Source organism: Tachypleus tridentatus, chromosome 6, assembly GCF_004210375.1.
Source record: "Tachypleus tridentatus isolate NWPU-2018 chromosome 6, ASM421037v1, whole genome shotgun sequence".
NCBI classification, from domain to species: domain Eukaryota; kingdom Metazoa; phylum Arthropoda; class Merostomata; order Xiphosura; family Limulidae; genus Tachypleus; species Tachypleus tridentatus.
The window spans coordinates 163,633,117-163,656,544 of NC_134830.1; the positions used below are offsets into that span (position 1 = coordinate 163,633,117).

A 23,428-nucleotide genomic window follows, 5' to 3' on the forward strand; every position below is an offset into this window, starting at 1 on the left:
TAAGTTACAGCTGGAGATTGTCATGGAGATTTGTTTGAGAATATAATATGTATTTATAGCTTCTATGTAACTAAATTTTATCTCTCTACATATAATGCATGGTAATGAACAAATATTTTCCTATACTTAGACACATCTCCCACTGAGCGAGTATAAAATTTTAGTAGTGGCAAAGCAGCCTTTTTATATAAAACTTACGCATCCGAAACATCGCTTTAAATATAACTTTGTGTCTTTTACAGTAAATATTCGTCGAACACTATAATAAAATTTAATAATGTGTGTACTGATTTTTCAATTACTTCACTTCATATATGTAGAGGTTGGATCCCTAAATACACCGATTGTACAGTGGATAAAGCATTAAGTACTACATTTTACAGTGCTCTAATGTGCTCTATTATTTGCTGGTAATTCGTTTCACCCTGTATTCCGGTTTTTTAAAGGAACATCAAATATACGTGACAAAGCGAACTTCAAGGGGCAACGATAATATCGTTAACACTAAAATTATGAATTATTTTAGCTTACACCCTTGTACAAATTAATTGAAACAAGACGGAAAATTACGATTTTTTCAATTTTTTGCGTTTTATTTCTGAGAATCCAAAAATTACTCACAAATTAATACATGATATGACCACCTTTATTTTTCAGAAGATCATTAATCCGCTTTGGCATCGAGTCCACGAGTTGACTGCAATCTTTACTAATTTTTGGATCGCGGTACCACACCTCAATAATTGCCTCAATTAACTTATCTTTCGTAGTACAGTCTTTTCCCCGAAGTCTTTCTTTATAAATCACCCAAAGATTTTCAATAGAATTTAAGTCGGGAGAGTTTCCAGGCCAGTCCAGCACCTTTATTCGCGTTGTAGTCACAAAATTCTTCACAAGTTTCGATGTGTGGCACGGAGCCAAATCTTGCTGAAAAATGCCAGATCCATCTGGAAATCTCTCTTTCGGTTCTGGAATGACTCTTCTCTGCAAAACTTCAATGTACTGTGGTCCTCGCATCATACCTTCTACGATATGTAAGCCTTCGACGCCATAGTAGCTGAAAAATCCCCAAAACATCTTCTTCAAGGGATGTTTTACGAACTGATTGATGTGAGATTCTCGAAGTATCTTACCTGGAGATCTGTGAACATGCAGACTTCTTTGACCCTGTACGAAGAAATGAGTCTCGTCACTGAATAACACCTTCCTCCATTGTTCTTGCGTCCAGTTCTTGTATTTCAGACCTCATTGATACCGTGTTTTCTTCATGCAGTTGGTAAGAACTTGTTTTTTGACTGGTCTCTTTGCCCTTCTAACGCAATTTCGAATGACGTGATATTCCTCAAAATTTCGTCATATATCCCAAAAATAGATCGACCGTACTGCTAAACACAACTAATGATGCTGTCTGTGTGAAAAAAATGATTATTAAAGCGAGTCCAGCGAGCCTACACCAGCCGCCATGCTGAAAATATTGTAAAGTGATCATTCGTTTCAATTAATTTGCACAAGGGTGTATGTATCATACAGAAAAACAAACCGATTTTGAAATACCCCGACGACCTCCACAGCACTTTATTCAGTATTGTAAAAAAGTATTGGTGTAATATACCAAGGTAAGTTTGTTTAGACTGACAAGAGAATATTAAGTAAGAGAATTGCAAACGGGCCGTTTTGACGCATTTTATCCTTCTTATAAGCCTAACATGCATTTTTATGTGCTACCATTTTAAAATAATACACGTTTTAAAGTATTGCTTGAACTAAATTGTTAGTGTTTGAGATATGTTTGGCCGAACGTTCTGTAAGAGTTTGTGTAATTCTTTGCGATTCCTATTATGAGTCACTATCATGGTTCATGACACTAAAAAACAAACACAAAAACCTTTAAATTAAACTGACTTACCGTACTTGTCTTCTTGCTCCTCCTATCTACTTTAAAACTGAACGTGGAAGAAACAGTCTGCCATGCCACACGTTACGATTCACGCGTTCATCCGCGTGCAACATTGCGCAAGCGCCGTTCAATTATTCATCTGTTCTCCCGCATTATTTGGAATCGAAGCAATTAAGGATCGCTGCATATTAAAAGAAACCTTTCTCGACTTGTAGTTTTTGTTTGTAACATAATTCTTATTTCATATAACTTGAGTATTGAAGCAGCTTTTTTTAGATCAACCCACAAAGAGAAAGCAAGGAAAGACGAAACTAAAAGCGCTCAAACAAAAAAAAACAAACAACAATCGAATATTACGTCATGAAAATGGATACGGGTATTGACTGCAACGTCATATTCTCTCAGTGCGCCTCACGTTTTGTACCGCATGTTAATAGAATTAATTACGTTTTATACACGTAGCCGCTCGCTATGTAGTCCAAGAGTAAATAGAAGAAGATTTCCCGCCAAGGCAACCACCCACGTTAATGGCCCCTAATCGTTTCCATTCCATAAAAAGCAGTCGCGAAATATATATATATATTTCAATTCTTCAAGTGTTCCCACGATTATTGCTGCTGTAACCAGTTTAATTCAATTTATTTTTCAAACAAATGTACGCTTTCAAATTTTAAGCACAAAGATAAATAATGGCTATCTGTTACTGTGACCATTATAGTCCCTCGAGTTTACCGCTAATCACAGGGTGGCGTGCTTCTATCAAATAAAATATTTTTAGCACAAATAATAAGATTGCGGTGAGTTCTGAAGATGCTAATGTTGGGTTCGAAATAAGTGGTTTTTGTATTGTAGGCCTAGAAATAAAGTCCGTACGATATTTCATAAGAACGTTTACTCTCTCAACTCTATAACTGTCAAATTCTAGTGTCTAGTTACGTAACATTCGCTATAAAACTGTAAGACAATGAACAACGTAGACGGATCGAGAAGCAGGCCTATCTCCTCAACATGATTCAACGAAGTAAACGCCCTCTGTATAGTGAATTCGAGATTATACATATGTATTAAAATAAATAATATCTTAGTAAAATTTTAAAGCAAAATTACACAATGGAAATGTTTAAATTACAAATCTAGGTTTTATTTTTACTTACTTTTTGAATACCTTACAGATAGTAGAATTTTTGATGTCCAAGAAATTTATTTATTATGAAGAAGAATGAATAACCCCAGGTGGTTAGGGCGCTCGACTCGCAATCTGAGGACTGCGAATGCGAATCCCCGTCCCACCAACAACGTTCGCCTTTTCAGCCATAGAGGTTTATAATGTGACGGTCAATCTCATTGTTAGTTCGTAAAAGAACATCTCAAGAATTGACGTTGGATGATGGTAACTAGCGTAAATAGCCCTAGTGTAGCTTTGCGAGAAATTAAAAAAACAAAACAAAAACTAAAATCGGATGTATTGGAAAGTGTAAGATTTTGTCACTTTTGTTTTCTCTCTAGTGGCACGGTGGTAAGTATATGAACTTATAACACTCAAAATCGGGTAGACACAAATCACAAATATCCAACTGTGTAGCCTTGCGCTTGATTATAAACAGGTAAAACGTTTGCTTTGGGTAAGGACATAGAACAAATTAAATCTACATAATAAAATCAGAAACTGAAAGCGTAATAGAAAAGGCATCTCTTACAGAATATTACAGAGCTAGAGTCAGTCAATAAAAACATAATAAGACAATAAATTTAACTAACATGTGAAAGTTAAAGTTCTTAATCAGTTGGCTAGGTTATAGAATCGCTAACTAGCTACGAACCTTTTTTGGCGTTTCACCTCAAAGTACAAAAGTTATCTGCGAGCTTGTTAGTAAAATCTGCTGATAATAGTGAAAGGGAAAATAACATCTAGTGATGTTACTGTCGACATTTATGGGCCAAATGCGCCGTTTAGGTTAAACAAAGTGAGAGGCACTGGCGTGTACTTTGCGTTATTTGAATAACTATTAAATAGAATAGAATAGAATCGGAGTAAATGCTCCAATTTGACTGATTTTTACATTTTAACTTTAAAAACCGTGGATTTTCAACAACAGTTGTCCCACTCTATTGAAATCTGTAATGGTTTTTAATCCTATGCTTGTTATATATTCAGAGGATTGCTATGTAATGGATTTTTAATTGACTTATTTAAAAATTATGATGATGAGACATGACTCGTACTTGGATGATAAACCCAGGATCTTCAGGCAGTAACCGTCTCCATTTTACTCTTTAAATTACATTATTATCACATTAATCGAGAAAAACACTTAGCAAATGGAAAAGTGATGAGGTGACTGTATAGATAAGTTGTTTTCTTTAACATGTTTGGTAGAACCACCAAAAAAGAGACGTTTGATACACAAATAAATTCTGCAGTTAAACAGGTTATCTTGATTATTGACTGAGTGAGATATATAATAATACAGCAGAAATAGTTATTATTCGGCACTCGAAACTCTACCAAACTTAACAAGTTTACAAGACGAAAGACAGGCCTTTACTTGGTTGTTACCCTATCAAAAAATTAAAAAAAACAAAAAACTCTTGAATAAACTTCCTGAGAGAGTTCTGAAGAACTATTTATTAATTTTGGTAGTTAAATTTTGGAGAAAGTTTCAGTAGTTAAACAAAAAACTTAAACTTCATAACAGATTAAAGGTTTTAGCTCGAGAAATACTAAACTAGAGGACTAAGAGAACCCAATGTTATATACGAGGTCTTACACTGTTATTATCCTCTGGAGCTTTGCTCTACCTACATTACTGCTAACCATTCCAAAAAAAGCAATAAGGGGAAATATATAACCTTAACGTATCAATTGACGTGCTAGTATAAAATATCGTTGTATTCCATTAAACAGTATGGTCTTCAGAGAGTCGAGTACGTCACGTTGAAAGAATATGGAATAAGCAATTTGACAAGCCGCGTGATAACAACAGCCAAGTTAAACTTGTGATGTGTAATGGCGTGTATTAAAACTACTTTTTGCTTTGCTTGGACTAACCTAGATAGTGTAATGCCATTACAAACTGTTTACTTTTAAGAATGGTATGTAATAGCTCATTCTAATACAAAATATTCACACACTTAGATCATAAAGAAACGTTCAAGTAATAGATTTTGAATTTCCAAGATACGAATATTCCTCATTACAGTAGCATTGGAAAAAAGGAAAACGGATGAAGTTGATACACCAGAAACATCGTGAAAGAAACATGTAACAGCTTTTTGCTTGCACTACAGCAATCTTTCCCACGCGAAATAGCACATTATAGTATAGGGAAACGACCCAGAACAATACAGAATAATCGAACGATTTGAGAATGATGTTCTCGTGCTGTTCTTGAAATTACTCCCTCTACTGTCGGTTTTATTCACACGGAAGGGCATGATTTCGCACTTAAACGTCCAGCATTGCAATTTCCACCGAACGAGTTTCTATAAAAATCAAAATTAGTTTTAAATTAAAGTACTTTCATAAATCATCTGATGTGTATGGATCTCAGCTTCTAAGATAACATTTGAATAGAACAAAGCCACAAATGTTCAGTAAATCTACAATGGCGGCGGTGGTGGGTATTGTAAAATATGTAGTCAAATGATATTGCTCTGATAGCAATTTAATAGGACATTTTATCGTAAAAGTAGTTGTTTTTGAGACGTGGCTTGAATCTCTAAACGTTTGAAAGCCTTTATAAGCTTCATATATTTTCTCATTATCATAATAAAACTTTTAAGGGTATATCCAGGTTCATTTGTCTTTTAGGTTGGAATGTTGTCTTTCTTAACTATGTATAGCCTTCATCTACAGATGAAGACATTGCTTCTGATTTGCTTAGAATATGATTTCGAAACATATTGTTGTACTGAACCCTCTACTGTAAAAATCCAATAGGCCTAATATTTTTGTTTTGCTCTAAGTACACAGCCTGTTATGATCGAAATTATTATTAGTTTGGAATAAAAATCATTCAAGAGTGCGTGTAATTTTTCATGATTCATTCTAATTTGTCAATATCGGATCTCAAGCCAGAATTGTATAAACATAGTGTTTCTCGTTTCATCTTTCATCTAGCACACATCTAACTGGTTTCATCATAAATTAAATTTATTGGGTTCTAAGGCTATGCTGTACGAGTTTTTCATCTTCTTTGGAGAACACTGATGGCTTGGTCCCTAACGACTCAGCGGCTGGGCTGAGAGCTTATAACCTCCTATTTGTATACAGATAAAAAAAATGTGCAAAATAATAACTATAATTTGAAATGAGGTGAATATTACCCATAAACTTATAGCCAATAAAAAGCGGCTACAATTCTTAAAATTTACAGTAGTTAGATTTGCATTGAATCGTCAGTTTGATACTGCTTTTATCGATATTTTCGCCCATAATTCTAATAATATTTCCCGAGATTCAATCAGCTAAAAACAACAATAAACTTGGTGTAAAGCCATACTCTAAGCTAACAATGCAAATGTTTCTGTGTAAAAATAAGTTACTTGTAACTATTAAATAACCATAATAACCTTACCATATAAAAACTTATTTCTAGGTCATAAGAAATGTATTTTAACCAGATATGAACATTGAAAATGATGTATATTTTTAAGCATGGGATATAGATGATGTTCGTTAGTACTAAATGGACTATATAGCACCCAGAGGGGAGTGCGTCATCAGGGGAGGCGTGAATATCAAAGGATGCTGTCCAATGCGAGGTACTTCGATGGGAGAATATCACGTGTTTTACAGAGTGGCACTAGATGGCTGATGGTTCATAATGGATTCATAAGAGAGTATTAAGTCATATTAATTATTGTGGATAAACAGATACTTTGATATTATTGACTCTGTGGTTATGATTTTATTTAATTCGTACCAGTTGGTAAGAATCTTTTGTCAATAAAAAACAAGAGAAAGTGTGATATAATTAAGTTGAATCGGTTATCCACCGATGTCGTTGTTATTTTCTTAGTGCAAAGCTACACAATAGAATACCACGGGTAATCGAGCCTCGGATTTTAGCATTGTAAGTCCGTACAATTAGTGCTGGCCCTCTGGGAGACACCACTGACGTACGAATCTTCCTACCTATGGTTACAAAAGTAGGTATCATAACAGACATTATTTTGACCCCAAGTACAAAATTCCAGATATAATCTTCATGATTTTCTACAGATTCATCGTGGTCAAGTTTCCGTTTGTGAATTCGTTTCGATATTCAAGAATCAACTAAAAACAAATCAGTCGTTTCAACATATAAACATAATCTTTTATGTTTCGTCAGGGTCGTTAAAATTTGAATATTTGTGTAGCGTTCGTTATTATTTATTTATATGATTATCCGTATATTAATTTCCCTTAATGTAAAATCTATACGGTTCTAAATCGGCGATTTTTAATCCTACGTTAACGTGAAATATTCAAGATCTATATATCTTATGCAAACATATTACATTAATTTAAAGCAATATCCTAACAAAACTGGCATTTCCTGTGGACTATTCAATTTCTTTATTGTGTTCATAGGGTTTTGTTTTGTTTTGAATTTCGCGCAAAGCTACTTGAGGGCTATCTGCGCTAGCCGTTCCAAATTTAGCAGTGTAAGACTAGAGAAAAGGCTGCTAGTCAACACCATCCACCGCCAACTCTTGGGCTACTCTTTTACCAACGAATAGTGGGATTGACCGTCACATTATAACGCCTCTCACGGCTGAAAGGGCGAGCATGTTTGGTGTGACAAGGATTCATACCTACGACCCTCGGTTTACGAGTCGAGTGCCTTAAGCACCTGACCATGCCGGGCCAGAGGTGTTTTTACTTTTAAGTCGTATTAAACTTGTTTATTAGAATTTTGTGTGTTAAATAAAAAAAATATTTTGTGCCAGTTAAAGCCAATAATACTAAAATGATATAATCATAATATAAAATAAAATGTTATTCAAAACTACTTTCTACGGCCCGGCATGGCCCAGCGTGGGGGCGTTATAATGTTACGGTCAATTTCACTATTCGTTGGTAAAAGAATAGACCAAGAGTTGGCGGTGGGTGGTGATGACTAACTTCCTTCCCTCAAGTCTTACACTGCTAAATTAGGGTATGGTTAGTGCATTAATCCCTCATGTAACTTTACGTGAAATTCAAAAACAATCAAACAATGTATCACTTTTAAAACAGATTGTATAATATGCTAAGAAAAATGAATATAAAAAACATTTGCCTTTTTACTTTTTGTCAAAAGGTTGTGTCTGATTGAATATTACATGTTTTATGTTTTCAAAACGCTGTTCTTGCTTGTTAATAAATAATTGGTATAATACCTCTAAATCAATGTTTATCACATTATTCATGCTTGCTTCTTAGGAACATATTAACTCTAAGAAGATAGGAAAAAGGGAGTTAAGCCTCACAACTTCCAGCAGAAAGATACAATCCAAGCCGTAGTTGTTAGTTTATCGAACTGTGGATCCAGTTGTCTTAAGTTGAAGAGTGGTGGTATCAAACATGCTTTGTACTTTCAACTGTGAATGCGTTGTGAAAGTAACAGTCAATCGCATTATTTAGTTAAGAGTAACTATTCCGGGCGACGAGTCCTACTGAATCTTCACCTCTCTGGTTTGCAATTCAAAGCAAGAGCAATCAGACCAATTGCATACCCCTTACCCCACTACTTATTTTCGAGAATGGATGCATTTATGATGAATAACGCGAAATTTCAACTTCGAAAAATCAGAAATATCCTTCTCAGATGTTGAATGGTCCGGATCATTTTTTTTTTTTTTTATAGTGTGTTGAGGAGTCTCAACTATAATGTGCCTATGAAATTTGGTACAAGACTGATCTCACTTTTCAAAAATGCGAATACGACCGATCTCCCCATTATGAAAAACGCTTCAAGTGATCCAGAATCTGGACCAGATTTGAGAAGGACTGACCCATACTGACTACCCATCTCCCCATTATGAAAAACGCTTCAAGTGATCCAGAATCTGGACCAGATTTGAGAAGGACTGACCCATACTGACTACCCATCTCGTGTAAAATGTTCATTTGCACTGTTTTATTCGTTTTTGAGATACGTGTACGGAAACACAGACACACACAAGAACCTGATTGCAATACCATCGTCCCCAGAAACGGTTATGCCTGTGTGTTCAGATGTGTTATCTTTCAGCAAAGCCACATCGGGCTATCTGCTGAGCACACCGAGGGGAATCGAACCCCTGATTTGAGCGTTGTAAATCCGAAGACATACCGCTGTACTAGCGAGGGGCGATATGCCTGTACCATAGGTATTTAGGACGAAGTGTAAAAATAAAAAAAATGATTTCATGATTTTTATTTTTGAAGAATATCTGATATCAATTTCCTTAAAATAAATTAAAGTTGTTTTTCTTTTCTTTTTTTAATGCTAAATTTCTACCAGCTTCAAAGAACTGTATAAAACTGTTTTTATTTTAAATTATTATTATTTTGTAGTAAGGTGATTCATCATTAGGGTTAATTTTTAACGTTATTTATATTTTTATAGTTACTTTATCTATACTAGTTTTCTGTTTAATATTTATTATGTTCATTATCAAGTGGTCATGGCGCTCGACTCGCTGTTTGTTAATCACGGGTTCGAATACCTGTCACACCAAACATACCAACCCTTTCAGCCCTTTCATAGAGGTATTAAAATAACATGGTCGATCCCACTATTCGTTGGTAAAGGAGTAGTCCAAGAGTTGGCGAAGGGTGTGTTGACCAACTGTCTTCTCGTTAGTTTATTCCATCTAAATTATTTGATAGCGCAGACAGCTCTCACGTAGTGTTACGCAAAATTAAAAACAATATTACTTTTGTAATTTACTTGGTGAGAAGCAAACGAAGGGGCTAAGTGTGTTAGACCTATATCCGATTATGAAATAAGTTGGTTTTAAAATAATAATTAAAATAACGTGTTTATATATATGATATTTATAAAACAAAATGATTATTCGTTTGTCTGAGACTACCAGTGGTAGTACAAAACGTGATTAGTGTTGTAGACACGTAGTTATGTGTTAGGGTTAAGAAATATAGTGTCACATCTTATATGTACTGTGGTTGATTTACTCAAGAAGTGGAGCTTGGGATAACATTTAAAACATTTTGCGAAGTTTGCGAGTCGTTTGTCATTTTCTTTCAAATATGGAGTAGGTATTTAGAGATTTAAACTTGTGTCTTAAAACAATACAAAATGCAAATCTGTATATTTGAATCTACTGTGTACTTGCCACTATCAGTATTACAAGTGTATATATCGTTTACAGTGAATTGAGTACTGTGATTAACTTTGCAACTACAAGTATCTGCAATCCAGTGAGCTTTAAAAAAAATATAGTATAGGAAGCTATGCACCAGTTTGATATATACTGTGCACTCCAGACGAATGTAATTTATTCAAGTTATTGTGAGGAATAAACTTATGAAAATCGCATCATTTTAACTATAAAACAATATACAGTTTCTGTACAGTCTTGGTGTGTGTGTGTGTAAGTGTGAACGTAAAAATAATTAAAAATGACCAATGACATGAAAGTTGCTGTTGTGTGCTCAAGTAATCAAAACAGAAGTATGGAAGCTCATGCTTTTTTGAGGTGAGTTACAAATGATTTGAAATATTAGAATAATGATTGTGTTGCATTTTCGTGTAAAAAATTATCTTATGTTTTCCAAATCCACATTTATTTGGGATATCTTCAAGAATTGTTAGATAATTATATCTAATTTCTAAGAGATATAGGATATGATTTCTGCATTGAAACAGTGTTTTGCTATCTTAATTTACTAGTTACACTGGAATCTTTTATTTTTTTGCCTGTATAAGATTCCATTACTGTACATGTATGATATGAGACCACAAATGTTGATGTTTTTATCATAATGAAACATTTCTAATTTTGTTACCATGAAATATTCTATGGATTCCTGATGTGATTTGTATAATAATTTAACAGTATTCAATGTCAAAATATTTGGCATAATAAAGAGAAATTTGTATTTGTCAGTGAAACAAATGTTTAGATGTATCGTTGAATGAACTGAAACTTCATTGTGTAGTTAAATGAAATAAATGTGATCTTCTTTTTGATAATCCATATTTTTGTCAGTATGAATTCCTTTTCTTTTTCTGTAAATATTGTCTCAATTGTTTGTAATTTAGTCCATTTAAATTAAACGTATAAAAGTGGTAATAAGGCATGGTCTGTTTTATGATTGTTGCATATTTATCTTAACAAAATATTTTCTTTTTTAGCAAAAAAGGTTTTAGAGTTCGATCATTTGGCTCTGGAAACCAAGTGAAGCTACCAGGGCCCTCTCCAGACAAACCCAACATTTACGATTTCACTGTTTCATATGAACAGATGTATCAGGACTTGTTGTCCAAAGATAAGAGCCTGTATCCTTTAACAGGAAAAAACAAATTTTATTTGAAAGTATGTTAGGTTGCATTATGTGATAAAGTAAAAGTCCAAACATCGTACGCTCCAATTAGATTACCCATCCATCCCCAAACTTACACTGCTTGGGGTGGAATTTTGCATTGAAACAGCATCTAACTCTGATAATCACTGGATACTTTGAAATCTTACACTAACTGCCTTTAAAAGATTATCAGTGTGGCATGCATGATGTGAGGCAAAAAAGTAAATATCCTTTTTATTAGCTGTCAAGTAAATTCGTAAGAGAATGGAAACCATTAGAGCAAAAGTACTGCCAGTTAGAAAAAAAAATTACCTAATTATTAATATATCCCATCTTGTCAGGTAAATTATTTTGAAATCTAGTGGTCCTAAAGAATAAAAAATTCTGCCTGAGGGCAAGTATAAGATTTTAATTTGTAGAAATGTGTAGTGCATGTGAAGGATCACCAATATCTTTTGTAAAGTTCTGAGTAAACCTAATGTTCAGTTTTGAGCTGCTTGTTTGAGAAAGGACGTTATAGTGGAGAGGGTTTGGAAGAGAACTGATGTGTATGCTTCCATTTTAGGAGAAGTTATTGTATAGAAATAGAACGACATCTCTTAATAAAGGAATATAAAAGCTTATTGGTAACATGATTGTGGGTCTTAAGATCTGTAGGTGTTTAGAATTTATAATCCAGGTGTTGTATAAAAAAACACAATAAAAACATTCAGATGACAAAATCAGATGATGCAGGTTTAAGAGATGTAAAACATGATTAGTTAATACATTGTTAATGTTCTAGTTAAGTAGTTGTCCAGTTAAATATTACAAACTACGGGACTGAAGGGATTTAACCAAATATGTATAGGTTTAGATCATAAGAACAACCCTATTGTGGAGAAAGAATGGTAAATCACATGTCTAAGTTTTATTACATTTATCTGCATAAAATGTATTACAAAAATACTTCTATTCAAGATTTGACTGCAAATGGATGTCAGTGTGACAAGTCATAGTGTAAAGTTACATTTGTCTGAAGAATTACAACACTTTTAGCCATTGTACAGTTTGTGTATAATATTTGCACGATCTCTAAGACCTCCAAAATTCATATCCAAACTCAACAGTTTTTTTGTTTTTTTTTTGGTATCCCAGTTTTTTGTAACTGGATTTACTTTCCTGTAACCCAAGTGTTGCTAAATCTTCAATAAGACTAATTCACTGCACAACAAAGTTTTTGCTTCTTGAACACTGTTGGGTGTTTCTTATAGATTTTTGGCTGCTGATCACGAAAACCACATCCACATTTGCCCATCGTGTACCGTTTCATCGGAATCTTCAATTTCACCAGAACATTGCTACAATGGAAAAACGATATCAGGGCATCTGGAATCCGTCAATGCTTGCTGACTACTGTTAAGACACTGCAACGTGATGCACCGGACATTAAATACAAACAAAAATCAGAAGCAAAACACTTTTAATTATGTTGACCTTAATAGTGTATTAGAAACATAAACACAATTAAATACGTTATTGCCGATAAACAGTTAACTGTCTATTTGTCAGAGTTCCTACGTGATGAAGCAAAACCAAAACTATATTTGTGCATACCCACCAGGTATCTTTCACAATCAGCAAAAACTTTTCAGGAAGCAAAACTTTAAAACTGAAATCAAATGCATAATATCATATTTAATGGTGCTGTGTAAAATGTCATGGCATGCATTTGGTCTCCCACCCATATCAATCCCCCATCAATCCATCCATGCACATAGGGCTCAGAGAAGATTGGATATTGTTGGGTATAGGAACAGAATTTTCTTGTAAGAAAATCTTCAGAGCCAAAGCAAGAATATATATTTGCTGAAATCAAACTCATTACTGTTTATTAAGTTCAATTTTTCCAAACTTATTTCTCACAGCTGTCTCCAACACCTTGATAACAAGTAAAGACGATATTAAACTTGCATTTGCTTGAGTTTCTTTTTCAAAACCGTATTTTGTTTTAATAATAATGGTGTTCACACAAGTACTTTTTCAGGAGAAATCCTTAATTAAGTTTCTTCAGTGTGTTAAGGAAAGTTGCTGTAGAAGGTTCTTGAATCTTATTTAAACAGCTCATTTTTTAATTGTGATAGAATTTAAGTATCTGCCTGTAAGACAAAATTTTAAAAAAAGGTGTCTGTATGTCTGTTTCTTTTATTTCCATTCATGCACTTTTTTATGCATGTAAAATCAAACTTTAAGCTTGTACAATACTTTCCATAAAATTGCTCTGATTATTCACCTGTAGAGTTCTAGTCTTTAATGTTGTGTATGACAATTTCTTTCATAAGTCAGTCACGTGGTTAAAAACAAATAAAACCATAGTAACTGGAGCATAGCCTTTCTTTTCCAAAATCTTAAATCTGTGTCACTTCATCTTGCTCTCTTATGAACAAAATACAAAATAATTGAAGACCTTTATTCTATTAATACTTCTGATAATCTTGTAAACTCTGATAGTCTTACCCTACTTTTAGCAAAAGTGTGTATGTTAGAAGATAATTACATTTCTTGGCAAGTAATCATGTCTACAAATATAACTTGAACTATGTTAGCATTATTACTGTTGACAGAACAATGCTGTGATGGCTTGAGTGGTTTATCCATCATTATGCCAATGTTCTATTTTGCAGTTACATTATTTAGTATGTTTCAGTTATATTATGTGTGATACAAATTATGATAATCCAAATGCATTGGTTTGGACATGCTCTACTTGTAGGTCATTTAACAGCTGTTTTTCTAACTTACCAATTGATGTAAACCACTGTAATATTTCTTGGTAACTCAATATCCTTAGTTTACATTTACTGATCATACTACAGTTGATATCATTAATACAAATAAGAAAGAGAAATAACAAGAGTCCAATTTGACTGAATTCCATTTATAGTAACCTTTTGATTTGTCCAGTCCATTCACCATACTGTCCAATTAACTATTCTTTCTGCAACCGTTACTGATGTGATATATTTTAGCTAATTTTTTGTGGACCTTACCCGTGAGTTTTTTTTTGTAAATCTAAGTTTGTCAAGTCGCACCATTTCCATTATCTGGATAACAAGTAATATTCTGTAAACTAATTAACAGATTAGAAAATCGATATTTCCTTTTGAATCCATGTTGGCTTTCATTTATGATATGATATTTCTGTCAATGAATTTGTAAAGCTATTTTTATCAGGCTTTCTAGAATTTTCCCTCTATAGAAAAAAAGACTGGCTGGTCTTTAGTTTCTACAACAACTTGTCTCCACCTTTAAAACAGGAGTAACACTAGTAACTATCCAATCATTAGGCATCTGTCCATTGACCCTCAAAATCTTGGGAAAAAAATCATGTCTGGCACTGGTACTTTATCTGTTTGTACTCTGGTGGTCTTTCCACTTACCACAAAAGAATTAAAATTTACATTATTCAGATCAATTTTAAAGTTTTCCCACAGTCTTTGAGTCTTACAGTGAGGAGTTTATGAAAGGCTTAGTCCATTATACTTCAGCCATCCTTTGTACAGTATTATCCCAACTCAACCCTTGGTGTGGATTCCTGTATGTGATGAGGGGACCTCCCAAAGAAGGCTCTATTCTTTCAATTTACCTTCTCTGGGATCTAAATATCCACCCACATGTTTGCCGTGTGTGGTGACCTGTGAAGGGGAGGAAAGGATCCCTTACACACCACTTTGGTCTTGAATTCATGTATATGGTCAGCTTTGGGGTAGTTTTCTCAGGATCAGTTGGCTGGTCCACTTGGGCTAGGGTCAATCAAGTATCAGGTTGGGATGTTCTCAGTGGGTGTTGTGGACATTGTACCTGATGCTAGTATTTGGATATAGTGCTTATGAAACTGTGGCATTGCTTCAGTGTCCTTGTTTGGCACTGTAGTGCATCCCCTTCAAGGGCTCCATGATGGGTGGGGTCAGTGGGCACTAAAATATTCTTTATTATGGATCCCACAAATAAAAAATTTAAATAAAATAATGAAAAAACAGTCCATAGGTAGACGACCATGTTTTGAAGATTCTGAGCAACAATCTGTAACACCTGTACCTCATTTTCTTACACTACATTTTCTTTCAGACAAATCTTTATGGACAAATGTCTCCCTTTTTTATTCAGAAGGAACTAAAGAGACTTGCTGGCTCTCCTAAGTCAGTTGAAAAGCTTCGCTCTAGTGACGTATTGGTGGAAACATCCACTCCTAAATACAGTGAACTTTTCTTGCATTCACAAACAATTGGGGATATACCCATTGAGGTTACTCCCCGTGCTACTTTGAATTTGTCATGAGTAATTATTGTTGAGAGGGATTTGAAAAACATCCCTGAGTCAGAAATCCTCCCTGGTTTCTCCACCCAAGGAGTTTCTGCAGCGAGGCATATCTCCGCTTGCATAGATGGAATTATAATGCCAACCAGTTTTAACTTATTTTAACATTTACATCACCGTGTCCACTTGTCACCATCAAGGTAGGTTATTTTAATTACAAGGTACACCCATATATTCCAAACTCTCTCCGATGTTTCCAGTGTCAGCAGTTTGGTCACTTGAAGACGTCATGTGGTGGTTCCTTGATGTGTGCTCATTGAGGTGGCAGGGACTACGATGCCTATGAGTGTGAAGCAGACCTTCATTGCATTAATTGTAATGGGTCTCACCCATTCTACTTTCCTTCTTGCTCTAAGTGGTTGGAAGAAGAAGAGGTACAGAGTTTTAAAACTATTCGAAACATTACTTACCATGAGGCTTGAAAGTTAATGTCCACCACTTTACCTTGTACTTATTTTGATGCTCTTTGTTCCACTACTACATTGGGAGTGAGGACTGATCTCTCTGTGCTTCCGAAAGAATTGTTCTCAAACCATATGAAAAGTCTTTTGACCCCTATGGTTAAGAATATTGATGAATCAACATCAACACCTATCTCTGTCCCCACCATTCATTCCAGCAAACCTCCAGATCGACTTTCTTTGGTTCCGGGTATGGGCATTTCCTTGGGTACATCTTCTCTGGCTTAGAGATACAAAATGAGCTTCATTCATGCCCTTAGTTGCTGGAATTTTCTTTCAGTGACAAAGACCTGCCCAATCGACCTAGGGCAGGATCCATAGAGGTTGACAGACCTCCCTCAAATAAAGACAGTAAAAAAAAGAAGACATGGTCATAAACAGAAGAGTTCTCCACCCAATTTGCCTACACATAAATAAAAATGGCCACCTTAGTACAATGGAACTGTCGAGGTTTATGTTATAATCTGGATGACATCAAAACACCAATTGCTTCCTATCATCTTGCATATCTTTCCTTACAGGAAACATTTCTGAAACCTGCTGATTTCTTTGTGTGGAAATGACAGGTTGTGTGATGGACAAGTGCATGGAGGGGTGGCACTGTTGGTCAATCAGCATGTGCCCACCCTGTCTTTGTCACTCGACACACCCTTGGAAGCTGTAGCCATCCATGTTTTCTTGGGTCATACCATCACTATTTGTTCTCTCTACCTGTCTCCTAAAGAGATCTATGATCAATCAGACTTTGATGCTCTCATTGAACAGTTGGCATCTCCCTTTTTAATCCTGGGGGACTTTAATGAACATAATCTCCTCTGGGGAGGTATTGATGAGAGGGGTTGCTTAGTAGAGTGTATGATCTCAGATCACAACCTTTTATTTACTTACTTACTTTCATGCACCTAGTCAGTCTTTTACTACTATTGATGTCTCAATTTGCTCCTCTTCACTATTTCATGGAGGGTTGACAGTAACCCATGAGGCTGTGATCATTTTCCTGTCATTTTGAGAGAGACTGGCCGTGGTTGATGCCACCCGACCCACGTGCCCTGGTGGAAGCTGGATCAAGCTCTCTTTCACTTCTCTTGTGGAACTTGATCCTGCCACTGATAGATGACTGCATGTCAGCAATAACTGACTGTATTATACAGGCAGCTGCTCAATATATTCCTAAAACCTCGACACATTTTCCAAAATATCCTCATTCAGGGTGGAATCCTGCCTGCCACATGGCATGAAAGGCTCAAAAACAGGCCTGGGATACCTTTCATAGGTATCCCACATTCTCGAACCACATCACTTTCTAGCAGGTCCATGCACATGTTTGGCAGGTAAAATGTCAAAGCCAGAAGGAATCTTGGATTGAATTCACAACCAGCATCTCTTCTTGTTCCAAAGTCATATGGGACAAAATTTGAAAGGTCAGTGGACAATATAATTCTGTCCCCCTTTCAATCTTGCTCTCTGATGGCCAGGAAGTATCTGATGCCCAAGGTGTTTTTCTGAAGTTGGACAGTGTCATTGGTGATGGTGACACTGTCCACCTTACAAATGTTTTTACTTTTATAAAGGCCATTAAGTTTTTAATTCATAAAGTAAAATTAGTTCGATACAAAATGAGACAGTGGCCATGACATCAAATAACGCGATACCAGGACTGGAAAGGCCAACTTCAGGTGACTAATGCTGATGTTTGAACTTACCCATGTTTCATCTTGGCAAGTTATAATAATTAAAATTATGCTCAGAAAGTCTTTACAGCTTGTAATACTTTACATTCACTCTTACTGCTGTAAACTAGATGTAAAAATTTGATTTAATGCAATGTAAGTTTTTAAGTCAAAAATTAACCTTTGTTTTGTTTTATCTTGATTCATTTTTATCAATTTTAATAATTTTATTTTAATATTAACTTTTTTACCAGTTATATGGCACAGATAGTCCAGTTGCTTTGTGTCATAAAACGTTAAACAAATGAACCAAATTCGCATGCTGCAGTTAATAAGACTTAGTGCAAACTTTCATATTTTTTTCTTGTCCCTGTGCTGTTTATTTCTGTAAAAATTCTTATAATTTGAGATACCTTCTATTTACATATTGTTTTTATTGTTGTTGTAAGATTCTTTGGAGTAATTAACTTTTCATGAATCATCATTTGTGGACATCTGATAATTAGCTTTTCCACTGTAAGTATTCTCACATTCTGTAAGTGTACATCGATGCAACACTTTTGAAATATGTACATGTATACATTGAATGCAGAGAGAGAAAAAGGTATGTTTTCTTAATTACATTATGAAATGCATGCTGATGGTCTTCTTTATATTCCAAATCTACATTTTGACAGAAAAGATGATGGTACGGAAGTAGAACAGAATCACTTTGATATGGATAGTAATGCCTCAACTTTAGAAATAAGCAGAAGCTACTAGAATACCTTGTTTTAATTCTTATAAAAGCAGATTTGTTCAGTTGGTCTTGATGGTAAGAGTGATGATAATTTCCAAATTTTGTAAGGTTCATACATCTGCTTATGACACTTCGTTATTGGCCAATACTTATATTTGAATAGTCAAAATTGGAGATAGAAATAATAATTAAATAAAATTAATTAACTCAAGGAAAAAGCTGTTACGAAGATTACATTCCCTCATGTAAAGTTGCATTTCCTCATAAATGTTTTTCTGTTATCTAATCCAAGCTTTTTGTTCACTCTTGTGACCTCATTGGTCATTTTCTTTTCTTTCATATTTTTTTGTTCACTTTCCATTTTCGTCATTTTCTTGTTGTTTGTGACCAAAATGTCACCCCAAAATTTTCAAAATCTCAAAATTACTATTATTATTTGTGGTTGAGTACAAAACAAACACAATGGGCTATCTGTGCTCTACCCATCATAGGTATCGAAATCCAGTTTTTGATCATATAAATCTGCAGACGTAGTGCTGAACTCCTGGGGCCTAAAATTATTTACTGCGGTAGTTGGGTCATAATAATACGTTTCATTCAGAATTGAATTAATAGAGTTTAAAGTGGCTTATCTGCATAAGGCGTGAGTTCCAGTAATATATAATTTGCCCCCCCCCAGTGGCACAGCGATATGTCTGCGGACACACACCGCTAAAAACATGGTTTCGATACCCGTGATCGGCAGAGTACAGATAACCCATTTTGAAGCTTTGTGCTCAATAACAAGCAAACATATACTTTTACAATGTTAAAAGCCATGTATGTGCAGCCCACGTGTGTAATTCTGTGTTACACCTTTGCTCGCTAACTCGATCTCCACAAACCAAAACAAACACATCTGAAATACAGATGGACCATGCATTACCAGTTGGGAAGTCCAGCTAAAAAGATGAATTTCCTCAAGCAGAGTTAAATGTGGCAATGTGATATTTCAATCCGTGAAAAGTGTATGTTTTCCTGGATGAGAATAAGTTGATTCTTAGGAATGAAAATTTTGTAGGAAGTCTACTATTATTGTAGAAGACTAAACAATTCATGGTAGGATTGCTGAATGCCTTAAAGATATTGCAATAGACAAACAGAAAGTTTCTGAAAAAGTGTTCTTCAGGTGTTCTAAATTGCAGAATTTCATAACTTTAGCTTGAAATCAAAACTGTTTGAGTTGGCAGTAGTTAAGTAACAATTAGAGTTAGAATTTCTTCTTGTGCATTGCCAAGAAAGAAAAAGTTGACTGGTTAGTTGTTCTTGTATATTTCAGTCTTATGATCGGTGAGTGGATGTGAACAAAAAAAAAAGTTAAAATAGTTGTAATTTTGAATCTGTTCTTGATTTTACTCAAAATAAGTACTTTACAGTCATTCCTAAGTGATAAATCTTATATATATATATGTATTACAAAGTTAATGCAGTGCCAAAGCTGTTATCTGCCAAACTTGAATCATCTCTCCCATTAAGATCATAGCATACATGACCATACTTGGTGTTTATTGTTCTGCTACCAATCAGCTGTTAATTTTGCAAGAAGATTTATGTGCTTGGATCTTCCCTTTACTGTGAACTGTCTTGTTCTTATAATATTGAAGTTAAATATATATTTTTATCATCAGATTTTTACTCTTGCATGTACTTAACTGAAAACAAATAGTTCGAGATCAACAGCTAATGCCACGGTCTTTTTTTTTGTAGTTTGCTTTTCTTTGACATTTTGTAAGATACACTCAGAATGGAATTCTTCACATGCTAGACAGGAACCGAAGGATAAAGTCTCATCCAGAGAGATTTCAGTCTTGCCAGGAGAAGTTTGATGTTATATTTACAGCTGAAGAAAGAGTTTATGACCAAGTAGTCGAAGGTAGGCAACTCTGTAAATCCACTAACAGATATTGTTATAGAGTATTCAGCGACTGGTGATTGATTTGGATATTTCTGTAAGGCCTCACAAGGGCTGAGATATGTATCAGCTGTACATACCAATAGACAAGAGGAATGGTATCTAGCAACAGCATTCACTATGGTATTATTTTCTGATAAAATACTTGTTAAAGTCCAAGAATCTCTTGACATTATGACCTATAAACCTGAACTGAACTTAGAAATAATTGCATTAATTTTCCCAGAATTTAATAAACATTTAATTTGTCTACCCTTCATTTTTAACACTCCTACGAAAAGTGGGGCCTGATAGGCCCCAGAGCAACTTGAAAGGTTATTAATATTAGGCTAATAATTTTGTATTTAAATGAAATTGCCATTTAAATCCATTAATGAATGGATTAACGAGATTCCAACTGTCCCTATCTACTATCTAGCGAAACCACAGCCAGGGGAACGGGCTTGGAGAAATCAGGACTAGAAACGTCTTTTCGTAGGAGTGTTAACATACTCTCTAAGGACAAAAATTTGAGAGTTGTCAAAAGTTTATGGTCAGTCAATTAAATAAATCAATTTCATAAGAGAAACTTATGTTTTGCAATTATGGTGTTTCATTGAATTTCTTAATTTGAAAAATAATCCATTTTAAAAACTTTAGAAACTATCCAATCACACAGAATTAATTACGGTCATTTTAAAGAAAGACTTTGTAAGTCTTACTGTGTCTAAAGCATTAAAATATACATCAAAACGGGGTGATTGTTGTGAGAAATGCCTAGTGTCAAGAGTTCTTAAACATTTCATGTTGTGTTTTTGCATGACTTCTGAACTGGGTGTGTTGTGTTTTCTCACAATGAATAACATGCTTAGACTTATTGAGTATTCTTTAGCCATAAGTGTAATTTTTAACAACAACAAAAATGGAGTCATAACTCATATATATGTAAGGTCTTTGTCCATCTGTATTGTAAAAGTCCAGGCTTAGGTTGTTTTCACATAGTTAATATTTTCTGCATTTGTGGTTCAATGTTAAGTCCTCTTGTTTCAGAATTATCAAATAGATCTCCGGTGGACAACAGCCCAGTACATATCATCAACATTGAAATCCAAGATAACCATGAAGAAGCCACAATTGGAGCATTTCTTATATGTGAGATGGCACAAATGGTATAAAATAAATTAATTGTCCAATAAGTGTTTGTAAGCCTAAATTGTATTAGCTTTCAAATGAAAGTTTAGTAACAGTTTATATGTTCATGAGCAAGAATAATTTGCTTATTATATTAGGAAACTTTATTGCCTTTTAACTTTGGAGTATTTATTATCAAGTAAACATAATCCATAAGTCAAAAATATTCTTTGGGAAACAGCATCTCCACATGTATGGATATATGTGGAGATGTCATTTCCCACAGAATATTTTTGACAGATGGATTATGTTTACTTGCTAATAAATGAATATATGTATATCATTAAAGCGTTACTACAAACTACTGAAACTGCCTGTGAAACAACATTTTTATACGCTTATGCTTAAAAAAGTTTCTCTGTGGAATGATAAAAATGTCACTGACACAAGTCAAGTAAATCATATGATATGAAAATGAGCTAAGATAATAATTGAAGACATGTATTTAAACTGCTACAATTCCTTTTGTTTTCAGATGGCAGAGTCTGAAGACCTGGACAATGACATTGATGAGCTGTTACAAGAGTTTGAAGCAAAAGCTCAGAAACCAATTCTTCATACAATTCAGTTTTATTGATTCATATAGATATTAGTACTAGAAATGATTTTAGTCATAGAAAAGGTTTCTAATCATTCTCCCAAAGTGATTGTTAAATTGTTTGGAACTTAACATGGAGAATTTGCTAAAGTTTATTCTGCTAGGGAGAAACTATATATTATATATTAGGTTGAGGAATAATTCGTGAGCGTTTTTTAAATAATTTCATTCAAGCATTACATGCAAGACTATACAATACTTCAATGCATGAACACATTACACCCAAAACATTTATTATGATACTTTATTTCATGTAATACCTAGGTATATAGTATGCATTGTTTTAAACGAAATTGCAAGAAATTAAATGCGAAGAGCAGATGGTGTCGAAAATGCTCGATTTTGTCCACTTGACATTCCATTTAATGAGCTGAAAATGAAAGCAAAATTAAAGACATATGAAAATCAAACACACCATCTATTAGAGCAAAAAATTATCTACCAAATGACATGAAATATTTTGCGAAAGCATTTCATTTATGAATATATTTTTTTAACTTGAAAAAACGCTCAGGAATTATTCCTCAACTCAATACATGGTTGACTGCAGCCTTGTGATTATTGGAAAAAATTAACCATTTAGTTAGTTTTTTTTTGTAAAAATTCAACTTGATAGTGAAAAAAATTATAAACTTGTTTGTATTCTGCTTATAAGGGATTTTCTACAAATTTATATGACTTCATAACAACCCACAAATTTCTCTAAAGTACCATACAGTTGTGAAAGAATGGAGAACATAATGTTAAATGAGCTGTCCCTAGAATTATATTGATCCCTATATTTTGAAAAGAGATTCTTCCTAAATGCTTGGACTCTCTTCATTTTATACTTTTGTATTGATGAAACATGTCAGCCAATTTCAAAGAATTTCTAAAAGAAATGTGGCGTGAAAGCAAGTTTCATTTTAAATACTTTGGACAACACATTGAATTATACGAAAGAAAACTCTTAAAAGATTGTTTATTTTTGCAATTTTTTTGTCAATAAAGATTACTGACCACTGAAAGTTTGCCAGTTCTTTTTCAATATTATTAAATATTTATTAAACACTTTCTTATTGGCCATCTGTCATTAGACAGACGTATG

The 23,428-nt window shown here is 34.2% G+C and overlaps 2 protein-coding genes across 3 annotated transcripts in view; one reads left to right on the forward strand and one right to left on the reverse strand.

The window, feature by feature from the left end:
• LOC143254331 (uncharacterized) overlaps positions 1 to 2,081 on the reverse strand; it is a 115,648-nt gene extending 113,567 nt beyond the window's left edge. The window contains exon 1 of one of the 2 annotated variants that reach the window (XM_076509327.1): positions 1,907 to 2,081. The gene's annotated coding sequence lies outside the window, so the exon portion shown is untranslated. The remainder of the gene's footprint in view (positions 1 to 1,906) is intronic. The other variant, XM_076509336.1, reaches the window with a different exon arrangement.
• A 7,479-nt stretch (positions 2,082 to 9,560) lies between these two features.
• LOC143254332 (RNA polymerase II subunit A C-terminal domain phosphatase SSU72-like) lies at positions 9,561 to 23,348 on the forward strand. The gene is made up of 5 exons (XM_076509341.1): positions 9,561 to 10,567; positions 11,227 to 11,370; positions 20,395 to 20,534; positions 21,603 to 21,721; positions 22,219 to 23,348. The coding sequence occupies exons 1-5, from the start codon at positions 10,491 to 10,493 to the stop codon at positions 22,318 to 22,320; spliced, it is 582 nt and encodes a 193-aa protein (XP_076365456.1). The 5' UTR covers positions 9,561 to 10,490; the 3' UTR covers positions 22,321 to 23,348.
• Positions 23,349 to 23,428: the final 80 nt, after the last annotated feature.

What these genes read in the sequence shown, in the direction of transcription:
- LOC143254332 (XM_076509341.1), top strand. Translation starts at nt 10,491, where the DNA reads ATGACCAATGACATGAAAGTTGCTGTTGTGTGCTCAAGTAATCAAAAC. An exon ending in TTATGACCAAGTAGTCGAAG is followed by an intron (nt 20,535 to 21,602) that starts GTAGGCAACTCT and finishes CTCTTGTTTCAG; the next exon opens with AATTATCAAATAGATCTCCG. An exon ending in TATGTGAGATGGCACAAATG is followed by an intron (nt 21,722 to 22,218) that starts GTATAAAATAAA and finishes TTTTGTTTTCAG; the next exon opens with ATGGCAGAGTCTGAAGACCT.